The 13,655-nt window shown below is 38.8% G+C and overlaps 1 protein-coding gene across 2 annotated transcripts in view; it reads left to right on the forward strand.

The window, feature by feature from the left end:
• The window catches only part of PACRG (parkin coregulated), a 593,882-nt gene that overhangs the window by 139,611 nt on the left and 440,616 nt on the right, over positions 1–13,655 (forward strand). For both annotated transcript variants that reach the window (XM_075862542.1, XM_075862543.1), the window contains one exon: positions 7,415–7,549. In XM_075862542.1, the coding sequence (XP_075718657.1) occupies positions 7,415–7,549 (135 nt within the window). The remainder of the gene's footprint in view (positions 1–7,414; positions 7,550–13,655) is intronic.

Here is a 13,655-nt window from a genome sequence, read left to right on the forward strand (position 1 = left end):
CTCGGGATAGGTAGGAACCAGCTTTATCCTAATTAAAATCACTCTTGGGCAAAACGGGAGGAACACACAACCAAAAATGGAGGCGGTCACTACCCCCACATATGCAACATGAAACACAAAAAAGGGTTGGTCAGCAAATCCTAACAAATAAAAAATGTGCATGTGCAAGTACGCTGTGACTGCAAACATTACATGTAAAGAAAAAAAACGTTGCAATAGCATTCTGCGACTGCTAAGAATACCTAATACACCATATAGAAATAAACTGGCATTACTGCAAAATCAAAGATGGGTGCGTTTGAGGACTGATTTTTTTTTTAGATAATTAAACATTATTTTTTTATAAAATTAACATATTTTCGGAATAAAGCTGGCTTAAAAAAACCGTGGCGATAAACGCTGATAACCGCTCCGGCTCGCCATACATTTGGAAAATGTAGTATTACATGCCGGCCATTCATGAGCTCTGTTAGCGGCTCTCTACAAATGCCGTATTAGCCAGAGGAGTTGTGATTCGATAACCCCGCTAATCCTTTGGTCTCTCTGGCCCCTCTGGTCCTTGCTGATATTAAGAATTTGTATAAATACCCACAGCAGCAGGTAACAGGTTCTCTTAAAAATTCTGTATTTTGGATGTAAGTGACTTTTGATTTAAAAACCAGTTATGTGTTGTGGATGCTGGATGACATACAGCAAAATGTAATATTACTTCTCCTGATATACTACGTCTCTGCCTTTTACCTCCAACTGTCAAATTGAATGTTAATATTAACCATTAAAGGCATGGCTAATGAAAAGAGATTGTAAATTGACGCACCAGATTTGAGCATTGCAGTGAATCATGGTGATTTGCATCGAGAAACAATGAATAAAAAAGAGACATTGATACATAAAATGGGAAAACTGATCCACCAGGTTTGACATTCTTATTGAATCGGGCTGGTTGACTTCAGAAGTATAAAGAGTAAGACTCAGTCATCTCTATCAATGAACGGACGAGGCATTCTATATTTCTCTTCTTGCCTTGTACTAATAATTGTATGGCGTTGACTAGAAAGGGTTTTTGATGGTCAGAGAAAGACATGATATGGCATTTTGTCTTATTGCTGATTTTTTTTTCACATTTAATTAAAATAATCTCTCTGTACCATCTATTCTCGCTAATTAGGTGAAAGTTCCTCCACATTTCATGCCAACTTAGAGCACTAAAGCAAGTAGTCTGATCTACATGCTGATTTATGGCAGATTGCATCATCTAACATTTATTACAGTAACCACTTAGTAGAAGACATGAAGTGCTTAAATCCATAGCCAGACAGTATGATTTAATTCGAAGGACAGAACTATGCAGGTTGTACCAGACGTTCAAAGACGTATGCTGAAAGTGTGATTATAAAGTTATGAACGGATATAGTTGTTTATATTGTAAGTCTTAGAATCCAATTAAAAAAGTAGTATGAAAAAACGACAGAAGTGTGTGTATACTGGTTACATCATAGGTGACCCTACTTTCTTCCAACGAGTGTCGGGGCTTGCACAATTCATATTACATTGTAGATGTTCCCACCAAAATCACAGGGTTCGGACAACTCTAAACTAAAGTGACACTGCTCACATCAGTACTAGTCTCCATTCCGGCAGTTCTTCATTGCTTTTTGATGGCAAGAATAGCGAAGTCTAAAGGAAAACCTGACGAAAACCTGGTGGAGCCATTAGAGGTCAATGGGATCCATCGGGATCATGGTTTCCTGATTCCAATGTGAACAGAGCCTTAGTCTACAACCTTAAGGGTGGACATAAATAAATGAGATCTCCAATCAATCCATATCCTATCCTAACACACACACACACAAACACACACACACACACACACACACACACACACACACACACACACACACACTTTGCTTGGCAATGTTCAAGATTCACAGTGACTAGATAAATATTAGTGTAATTGTGCTTTAGGCCCTTTATACATCATGTTTTTGCCCTATGTGTAGCGTGTACACTTGTCCAATGTTCTCCATTACCCGATCCGTCACCCATTACATCTGTTTAACTATACATCATGAAAAGATCATGAGATTTCATAATGTATATGTTAAATGGATGTCATCATAAACTAAGAGGTGACGGAAGCCACTGTTAACCATCCATCACAGCCTACATTTAAAGTATATGTTTGGAGCTTTTCCCTGCGTATTTGTTGAAAGCAGGCCAAAAAAACGTGATGTGAATAAGGCCTAACATTACCACTCTCAAGTCATGGAAGTGCTGGTAGAATTGTGTGAATGGCATCTTTACGTAAAGGCACAATATGGTGTTCTTGACCAGGTTTGGGCTGGAATTTTTGCTTATTTTTACAATGAGTCTGGCCTTGTTCTGTGTTTTTAAAGGCATCCAAAGTGGCAAAGCTGCTGCTGAAAAAAACTATGTTTGTAGACGTTAGAATTACAGCAGTGTTTTCTCATTGTATAAATGTTTAACAAAGCATTACCTCTATAATAAGAAACTGCCACTTTAAAAAATATTTGAAACCTTTAAATTGAATGCTGATTCCTTTCACTTCCTCTTGTGTCTTAATCTATCAAAAGAGAGAGAATTAAAATTAGATTTGACATGTCTTACTTATACACTGCCAAAGTGGTTTTACAAGCGGTAATTGTACTCGGCTCAGTTAAGTATACACGCGCGTTATAAGGCGAGCCGCATCTATGAATTCGTGTTGTCATTATTGGACTGGGAGAAGCGATGTGTGATCTGCTCATAGAAGAACCACTCTTTTCAGATGGTCTTAAATTGAAATCTAGCAAAGTTTACAATTTGAAATCAATATCTTCATTAGATTTTTTTTTGTCTAATCTTGTGCTGTTTGAGTTGCTTTCACATGTGGTTGGATCATAATAGACATTAATGCGGCTGAATTAAATGTGCTGGGATCCTCTTTGTTAAAAGACCACACGTAGGTAATTTAAGAACCGAACAATGTTTAAATTCCACTGTTAAATTTATATTTAAAACTGCCCTTTCTAGACCTACGTATTTAAAGATTGACAGTGAGAAACTGCAGAGCTCAACGCAAAACTAAATTGCTGGGCATGTTATGTGTTATTTTTGTGTTCATAGGGCTCATTCACACGAACGTGAACCTTGTCCGTGTGCTGTGCGTTGAAAGAACGCACAGCATACGGCCTTATTAATTTCAATGGGGCTATTCACACATGCGTGAGTTTTCACGCGGCGAGTGTCCATTGCGTGAAACTCACTACATGTCCTATATTGGTGCGTTTTTATGCACCTAGCCACCCAATGAAGTCAATGGGTGCGTGAAAATCAAGGATAGCACACGGATACACACGTCGGGATTACTCACCCCCGATGGCCGCAGCCATGGATCTGTGAGCACTGGCCCGCATCTCCTCCCCAGGAGACGCCAGCGCTCACTTCCGTTCCGCTCTGCTGTGTCCCATAGGGTGCGTGCGCACATGAAAATAATCATCAATTAACCCATGATCATCAGCCCTTTCACTCATGGCCTGACCGTTGTTGTGTTTACCCATGTTAGTCTTGCAAATGGTCCCTTAGTGTTACCCTGTTCCCAGTGTTCCTGTACCTGTTACCTGTATCCTGTATCCCGTGCTACCGTTGTTCCTGTAACTTAGAAAGTTGGAGTCATGTTGTTCCATCAGTTACGCCTGCTGTGTTTCACTACGCCTGGTGTCTGCTGCCAAGGTACCATCTGAGCCTAGCCGTTACTACTGTCTGAACTGCTACAGGTACCGTTGTGCTTGGACTATATAGACATTGACTTGGTACACTGTTTGGCTAGCTGCTATCCCGCTACGGCGGTACGGCCCAGTGGGTCCACAAACCCACAGTTCGTGACAGCCAGTATGGTATTTTATCTTCAGACAAGCGATGTCATTATCCATCTGCCTCTGGCTTTATGCATAAGATTAGGATTGGCCACAATGCAGCCGATCAGTCGTTTGTCAGATTGTTAGTAAAAACGATCAAACATAAAGATTCCAGGCTGAACTGGCAGATCAGGAACATAGTTCAAAAATTTGTTTAAAAAAAATAAATAGTTTTCACAAAAAGGCAAGCGATGGCCGTAATTGGTTAATCATGCCATATACACTGTTTTAGCCGATGACTAGCCCCAAAAATCCACCATGACACCTATATTCTTACCATATTCAGAGTCACATAGATCCCATGTTTGGGAAACGAACACAAACACCCACTCTTCTACATAAAAGATAAAATTCAGGGCAATCATATGACATATCTTTTCCTCATATGCAGTGATATGTAGGAATAGTACAATAGTGAAAGACTTTTTCAAGCATTTACGCATGAAGAAAATTTGTGTTTTTAAGGAGGCCTGCAGTAAAAAGTTCCATTAATGTTATTGCTTTCTGCTTCGCCAAAGTTCCATTCCATTATGATTGTCATAAGTATTAGACATGCCATTTTCCTTGTCATTGGCTAAATCTCCGAAAGTGGCTGCATTAATGAAAATAAAGAGGTCGAACAATAAGATTGCTTTTGACTTGTAGTTTCGTTAATGAAATTAAAGGTCTATTAAATTGAGAGTGGCAGCTAGATTGATGGACAGTTTCACTACTCACATATTAATGGGAAAAATCTCAGATCATTGAAAATATTTTCATGCCATCAGTTGATTTATATGCTTTTCATATATGTGCAATTATATTCCTGCGGTCATATACCAGCTTGAAAAATGTAAACATCGGTCCGCACCTTTGAAAATTAGATTGTATTATTTGCATTAGACAGGTGCACTTTAAACGCAGACATCTGTAGGATGCACATAAGGGTTAAATTTGTGGGGGATAAAGACATCAGATATTGATGGGATCTGCTAATAATGTAATAAATATAGGCTGCTGTAAGAAAAAAAAAATCAGCAATAGGAGGAATTGTCCCTGCCCAACCATTTTGTTCTCTTCAGAGATAAGCTTTTCCAGAGGTCGAGTAGATTCTCTTTTTAAAAGTTTATAATTAGTAATAGGGAATCGGGACTGATAACTGCGGCTGTCCTAGCCTGCAGTGACCACTTGCTCAGTCCCGGCCTTAAAGGACCAGCGCGCACTCATGTTTAGAATTGTCTAATCACCCTGGACTATAAGAAGGTCCCTGCCCCTTCACTCATTGCCTGAGCGTTGTTGCTTTTTCCTGTGTCAGTCTAGCAAATGGTCCCTTAGTGTTTTCCAGTTCCCAGTGTTCCCGTTCCTGCTACCTGTATCCTGTATCCAGTGCTACCTTGTTCCTGTGCCTTAAAAGAGTTGGATTTGTGTTGTTACACCACACCTGGTGTCTGCTGCCAAGGTCCCATCTGGGCCTAGCCACCGCTACTGTCTGTACTACCACAGGTACCCTTGCTCGAACTATACACTTTACTTGGTACACTGTTTGGCCAGCTGCTATCCCGCTATGGCGGTACGGCCCAGTGGGTCCACATACCCACAGATCGTGACAGTCAGTAACTACACTATGCTTCCCGCAGTGACGGAAGCATAATTTAAATGACAGGTTGCCTTTAAAGAAAGTATTGTGCACAAAAGATAACCACATACAGGTTAAGGTTTACTATTAGGCACAATAAGTATGCTATCTGACCAAAAGTATGTGGACACCGGACCATCACACCTATATGAACTTTTCTAAAATCATCAACATTAATATGGAGTTGGGCCCCCTTTTTGTGGCTATAACAGCCTCCACACAATCCATTCAGCCAAAAGAGCATTTGTGCGGTCAGGCACTGATGTTGGACGCGAAGGTGATTCATACCAAAGGTGTTTGATGGGGCAGGAGTCAGTTTGCTTACTTTGTGCACAGCGTCACGGTCATGCTGGAATGGGAAAATGCCTTCCCCAAAGTGTTGCCGCAAAGTTAGAAGCATACAACTGTCCAAAATGTCTTTGTATGCTCTAGCATTAAAGGGGTTTTCTGGTCTTTAAAAATTGTTTGCAAACGGTATTCCGTAACTTGGCAGGACAGGGTCGGGGGACCCGTGTTCTGGGGATAGGTGTTGGTCCCAGAGGTGGGACACTCATATATCATGTGGGTATACCATACATGTCTAAGAATAATCCTTTACCTGCAGTAAGATTAGCCATTTAGTGACTGAAATGCCTCCATAAACCAGTATCACATGCAGTCACATGCCCATGCTCCTGATGTTTATCTCCTGCTTGTATGACGTTCCGCACACTGAACACATGGTTATCTTCCTTCTCCCCCTCCCTTTAGTACAGAATATCACACATCACAGGCTTCTTATCTCCACTCTTCCGTACTCTGTGCTTTAAGCCACTGGAATTGTGCATGGTGATCTTAGGCTTGTGTGCAGCTGCTCGACCATGGAAACTAATTTCATGAAGCTCTCGACACTCAGTTCTTGTGTTGATGTCACCTCCAGAGTCAGTTGGGAACTCTGTAGTAAGGCTTCGTTCACATCTGCTCTAGGGCTCCTTTCCGCCGGAGCTTTCCGTCGGAACGGAGCCCTGACAGACACTGCAATATTGATTCTGTCAAAACGACGGAACCCTTGCACAATAGAGACAAACGGAAACCATTGGCACTGGATCCGTCACCATTGAAATCAATGGTGATGGAAACACAAACCCATGTTTTCCGTTTGTGTCTGTCATAGCTCCTCTCCGATGGAAAGCTTTGTCGGAACGGAGCCCTAGCACAGATGTGAACAAAGCCATAGCGATGCAATAGAGGATAGGGTATTTTTACATGCCACACATTACAGCACTTGGTGGCCCCACTTTGTGAGTTTGTGTTCTCAGCGGCCTCGCTCTGTGAGTTTGCTTGGTCTACCACTTGTCGCTGTTGTTACTCCTAGAGGCTTCCACTTCACATAAATAACACTGAGTTGACCAGAACCGATCAAAAGTTTTATGAACTGACTTATGGCAATGGTGGCATCCTATGATAGTGCCAAGTTTAAAATCATCTTCAGTACAACCCATACTATAAGCAATGTAATAGGAATAGTGACCACAAACTTGGGGACATAAAGTTCCGATCTCAAATATAGTGATGCATTTTCTTCAATATAGATTTTGATTCATACCAATTTTTTTTTTATTATTATTTATAGAAGTCATGTATTAAATTATTAAATTAGACTTCTCTTCTGAATTGAAAATATTATCGTAGTCTGTTTATTGTGATAAATATATGGAGGACATTGTGCATCAGATTATGGACATCCATTTCGAAATTGTTTGTCACAATGTCAATAGAAGTACTAAGAAATAATTATAATTTTCCCCTGAAAGCCCTGTATTGTAAAATTGACTGTGTAGCAATATGATGTATGAGGCTGCTCGGGTTCTAGCATCTCACTGATATATGCATTACTTTGTAGGTGAGAGGCCCCCCAGCAGCTGGAGCATTCAAAGAACGACCTGCAAAGCCCACGGCTTTTCGCAAGTTTTATGAGCGAGGAGACTTCCCAATTGCCCTTGAGCATGATACGAAAGGAAACAAAATAGCCTGGAAGGTAAGTAAGAGCGCAGATGTGACTGCCAGCTGTGCTTATTGAAGTGACATGTTCTATCGCCAAACAAAGTTGGCTTATAAGTAAATAAACCTGAGTCGTTTCTCCGCAAATTAAAGTTTTTTCGAAAAATCTGTTCAGAGGCAGCCCCCAGAGCCGGCCGTCCACCTTGGCTAACAATTAAATTATCTTCTGGAAAGGAGGAAGATGACAGAGCCTCTTGCCTCAGAGAATTATCTCCTACATCAATTCATCTCTATTTTTATGAGGACCTGGCAACCCTGGCTGTTTCAGGCAGTCCATCAAGTGATTGCATATTGCTAGCAGTAGCCATTTATCTCCCCCAAATTTCACCTTCCTGCAGGACACTTCCAAATGGAAGCTTTAATTACCTAAATGGATAGGTCAGAACTGGCTGCTCCCTGGGAAATGCAGAGCAGAATATAAACGAAGGCAGATTCTCATTCTGAGACTGTGCTTTTAGTCTGCAGCATATGTCAAGCAACGTAATCGCTGTCATACATGCCTCTGTTAGAGGCTGACCTCCACTGCAGAAATCATTACAGCGCCGACATTTCTCTGACAAAAGGTTAATTGGCTTCAAAATAAATGTATTGCCTAATGACTCCATTCCAATACGGCTGGGTTTCTGTCTCCGAATGGCCCGCTGATGTTATTTGTAAAAACTTGCCAATCTCTTTAACTCACCAGGGCAAGCTTTTAAATTTAATTTGAAAAAACGAATACTGATCTTTTCCCTGCCCCAGACATTTAATTATGTGTATTCCCGGAATCTTTTCTTCCTCTTTTATTTCTCAGAATCATAAATTTGGAAAAGCCAAAATAAGGGAGGAATCATTATTTCAGCATTAAAGCAAAACAGATTCAGCTAAGAATATTAAAGAAAAAAAGCTAGTTCCAGCTTAGGCTAGTGACTTCCTATACAGTTCTATTTTAATGTAGTCACCTGCTGAGTATGAGGACAAGCAAGGTCGTAGATCTGTGTTTGGTCCTTCTGTTCATCAGACTAAATTGTAGAATACTATTGACAGACAACTAATATTACATATATTTCTAAGCTATGGTCTGCTCTCCTGCAGGCAGAAAAAAAATAACATATTTTCGAAATGTGGCTGTTTTCATGAATTGTATTTAATAATTGATCCAACCAGGTATTGTGAAATGCAGTAAGAGCTGCATATTTTCATTCCTAAGTCAATGTACACTACAAATAATTTTTTGGGGTCGTATTAATCTGGCTGGAAGGAAATGATTTGTATGTTGTTCTATTTCAAGTAATATAAATAAAAATACTTTGTCCCTTATTTGACAGCTTCTGATCTGAACCTAAGCAGATTATGTATCTGTACAATGAAAATGGCTGATATTGTTATTTGCAAATAGGAAAGCTAAGCAGATCATAGATGGTGTATGTGAATACAGCGCAGGATGGCATTCTGATAGATCTAACGGCAGATTATACTATTCTTATTACATGAGGCTTCGACAACTTGAGAGACTATTGCTTATATATACATACATTTGTTAGGTATGCCTGCCCGTGTAACAATTTAAATATATTAAGATCTTTCTTCCCATTCAAGCGTTATGACTCCAGTTTCCTACACCCTCGGTAAATATTTGATCTTGCCAGAAGTTTCCGTCACCTATACATGGCCACTGCAGGAAACATGCAGTATTACATGCCAGGTGTTTAAGTGAATATCCGTTCATGTAATACCTGAATGGCTCGAGGCTGCAAAGCAAGAAACACTGTTCATTAGCAGCTCTCCGCTCTCACTTATAGAGTAGTGTAATGAGCGGGGGACCTCCATATATAACAGAGGTGGTTTGTGTTAGGGTATGTGCACACGTAAACTGCATTTACGTCTGAAATTACAGAGCTGTTTTCAGGAGAAAACAGCTCCGTCATTTCAGCCGTAATTGCTCGTACTCGCATTTTGCGAGGTGTCTTTGACGGCCGTAATTTGGAGTTGTTCTTCATTGGATTCAATGAAAAACGGCTCAAATTACGTCCAAAGAAGTGTCCTGCACTTCTTTGACGAGGCAGTCATTTTACTTGTCGTCGTTTGACAGCTGTCAAACGACGACGCGTAAATTACAGGTCGTCGGCACAGTACGTCGGCAAACCAATTTAAATGAATGGGCAGATGTTTGCCGACGTATTGGAGCCATATTTTCAGGCGTAAATCGAGGCATAATACGCCTCGTTTACGCCTGAAAATAGGTTGTGTGAACCCAGCCTTGGGAAACCTCCTCTAGGTGTTTGATTATTTAGATTATAATAGTCTACAATTATCTTTACATAAAAATAATCTATACAGTATACAGTGGTGCTTGGAAAATTGTGAACCCTTCATAACTTTCTATGTTTCTGCATAAATTTGACTTAAAACTATATCAGATTTTCACACAAGTCCTAAAAGTAGATGAAGAGAACTTCAAATCAAACACATGCGTTAAAAATATTAGACTTGGTCATTTATTTATTGAGGAAAATGATCGAATATCACATCTGTGAGTGGCAAAGGTATGTGAACCTTTAGGATTAGCAGATAATTTGAAGGTGAAATTAGAGTCAGGTGCTTTCAATCAATGGGATGACAATCAGGTGTGAGTGGGCGACCGTTTCTATTTAAAGAACAGGGATCTATCAAAGTCTGATCTTAACACGTTTATTCATGCCATGATACACTTCCACAAAGGAGATTTCTGAGGACCTCAGAAGAAGAGTTGTTGATGCTCATCAGGCTGGAAAAGGTTACAAATCCATCTCTATAGAGTATGGACTCCACCAAGCCACAGTCAGACAGATTGTGTACAAATGGAGGAAATTCAAGACCATTATTACTCTCTCCAGTAGTGGTTGACCAACAAGGATCATGCCAAGAGCAAGGAATAGAATAGTCCATGAGGTCAAGAAGGAACTCAAGGTAATCTCTAAGCGTAGGCCTTTCTCACATCAGATAATGTTAAACGTACTTGAGTCCACCATCAGGAGGACACTAAACAACAATGGTGTGCACTGAAGGCTATTGGAACAATGTTTTGTGGACGAATGAGACCAAAATAGAGCTTTTTGGTTTAACCCCTTCCCGACGTATGACGTATATGCTTGTCATGGCTGGATAGAGGAAGTATGGAGCTGGCTCAGTGGAAATTCAGCACAGATAACCGACCTTATCTTGCACATTTAATTTTTTACGGTTATTACAGAAAGCCCAGCCTGTGCCTGACTAACTGCATGCTATATCAGCAATTCTGATTGGATAGCATACACATATTCATTATAATGAATCGCGTTTTTGTCTATAATGACAATCTGAGATTGAGTATAATGACTAGTGGCTGTTTAGCGGTTACAAAACGATATCTTCCCTGCCATGACAGTTTGATAGACGTAGTTTTTCAACAACACGAGAGTCACAGGTTGAAGATCTATAGTCAATACATAACTGAATTATAAAATGTCTGCAGTACATTGAGCAACGGCACTTACTATTGCACAAACTACTTACTTTGTCCTATGCTATAACACAGACTTGCTGTTTGCAATACTCTAAATGGCTTGAATAATATTCAGCAGCATAAGAAACTACTACAATTTATAGCCCAGTTGCCTAAGTGCTGTTATTAATTCACTATTCATTTGTGCAGTATAAAATATACAACATTTTCCCAAGAATTTTCACAGCACTATCCATGTTATCAGTGATGTCATCCAGAACAGAATGGAGGAAAGAATTACAAGTTCTGGTCTTGCGTCAGTAACACGGTATTAAATCTTGGATGCAAAGCTTCTCGGCACAGTGGATCTAATTTTATATCTGCGTGTGAGCGCATATATTGCATGTAATTAAGCTATTTGCTGTGCTCCGAGGCTGATTAAACCTGCAAGCACAGAACAGGCTTAGCATTCAATCATTATCATCCATTACATGTTTTTGGTAATGCCTGTCATCAATTGCTAAATTGCTAAAATTTATAAATGTTTCGAAATTAACAACTCTTAATCTTCCATCTGTTTATATATCGGACTGGAAAAAAATACTAATATGCTTACCTTACAAATGACTGTAAATGGAAATATATAGAACAGCAGTATAGAATGCACTAGAGCAGTACATTTAGGGAACTGCTCTTCCCAACCAAGTGCATTTAGCAGTCTAACTACATTCTACTGAAGGGAAACATTTAAAGGATATTGCAGATAGTGATGTTTTCAATGAGGATGGATTTTTTACACATGCCTAAGGTACTAAATTTTGTAGCAGTCCTCTCAAGCAAGGTTTCAGGAGTTCATTAAGCAACCTACATAGAGAGATATAGCAGTGAGTAATGAAAAGTGTTTTACACAGAAGTGTTGGATGTCATCTAAGCCCCTCCAGCAAAGCTAAAGGGATGATTATGTAGCTACTTTTTTTCCTCCATAACAAATTGAGTTATATTTTCCATAATTACTTAGAAGCATATTTCCCCTGATAAAACTATTGCATGAACGGAAGCAAAAAAACATGGGAAAAATATGGGATCTGAGAGGTGCTGGATTATAGCATATTCTGGATTATTGGAACGGTTATTTTAGGAAGACATGATAAAATGCTAACACAAAACCTTCAACTGTCACTTTGTTTTGCAATCGGAGGAATTTCCTAAATGATTCTCTGTGCCAAGTATTGTGCTTCTGGTCTTGTGAAATTGTATTATCTTCCATGTATCTGATATGCCGGATTATCAAAGTTTCTGTATTATGGGATACCGGGTTTAAAAAAACAACAAAAAAAACACCATTATATATATGTCTATATATATATATATATATATCTATATATATATATCTATATATCTATATATATATATATATATATATATATATATATATATATACATAGATATATATAATAGATCTAGACACTTGAGAAAGTACCCGTGGGTAGGATAAAAGTTATCTACATCTGTGAACAAATCACATCACATGGATTTCTGTTATTTTGTGTGACTTGACTCTGGATCAAGTTCAGATACGCTGGCACCCATATCATATTGAAATTACCAAGGTGCTGCTTGTATATATATATATATATATATATATATATATATATATATATATATATATATATATACACACACACACATGTGTATATATATATATTTTTTTTATTTTTTATATATATATGTGTTGTGTCTAACCTCAGATTTTCTTAAATTTAGTTAATTTATACAATCTAGCATGATACCAATTCAATTCAATCTCACACCATCCAGTAAAAACGTCCATCAGAGGCCGCTGTTGGAGATATACATATTTTTTTACATGTTTGTTTAACATCTTGTGCCATACATCTATGAATTTGTCGGGTAAAGAGATATTAATGGAGGACACGTCTGTATAGATATATATACAAAAAATATAGAACTTTAATGTGCTATTTATTAGTTTGGAATTGTTTATATTCTGCATTGCACATAAAATAATCTTAAAGACATTTTTCATCTGGAATTGCTCTATAGTGTTTATTCTCACAACGTGGTAATGTAAAAAAGCAGTGTCACTATGACAGACCTCATTAATAATAATAATAATAATAATTATAATTTATTTTGCGCCAACATGTTCAGCAGCACTTTCCAATTCAGAAGGCACATGTAGAAATAAAATCAGACATTACATAGGAAACCATTTAAACAGGAAGAGTGAGAGCCCTGCTCACAAGAGCTTACAATCTATGAGGATATGCAGTGACACAAGAGGTAAAAGGGCTTGTTTTGTACAATGATCCAGTCATCTTTTATACAAGATTGGGGTAGACACCTATAGTTGCACGAGCCCAGCCAGTATCTATGCAGACATAGATATTATGGGCATTGGGGTGCATGGAATTCTAAGAAATAATATAGAAGGGAGTGTAAAAAGGGAAAATAGGGCAGTAGTAATAGAAGTTAAATTAGGGAATGTGATAGACCTCCTGAAAAAGATGTGAGTTCTATACACCTACACATATAAGTGTATGGATCCATATCTGTGTTTTCTGTGAGAAACCTGTCCCTGTAATTTATTATATATCCTATATATACACAGAACACACAC

This window comes from Rhinoderma darwinii, chromosome 4 (assembly GCF_050947455.1).
Source record: "Rhinoderma darwinii isolate aRhiDar2 chromosome 4, aRhiDar2.hap1, whole genome shotgun sequence".
NCBI lineage: Eukaryota > Metazoa > Chordata > Amphibia > Anura > Rhinodermatidae > Rhinoderma > Rhinoderma darwinii.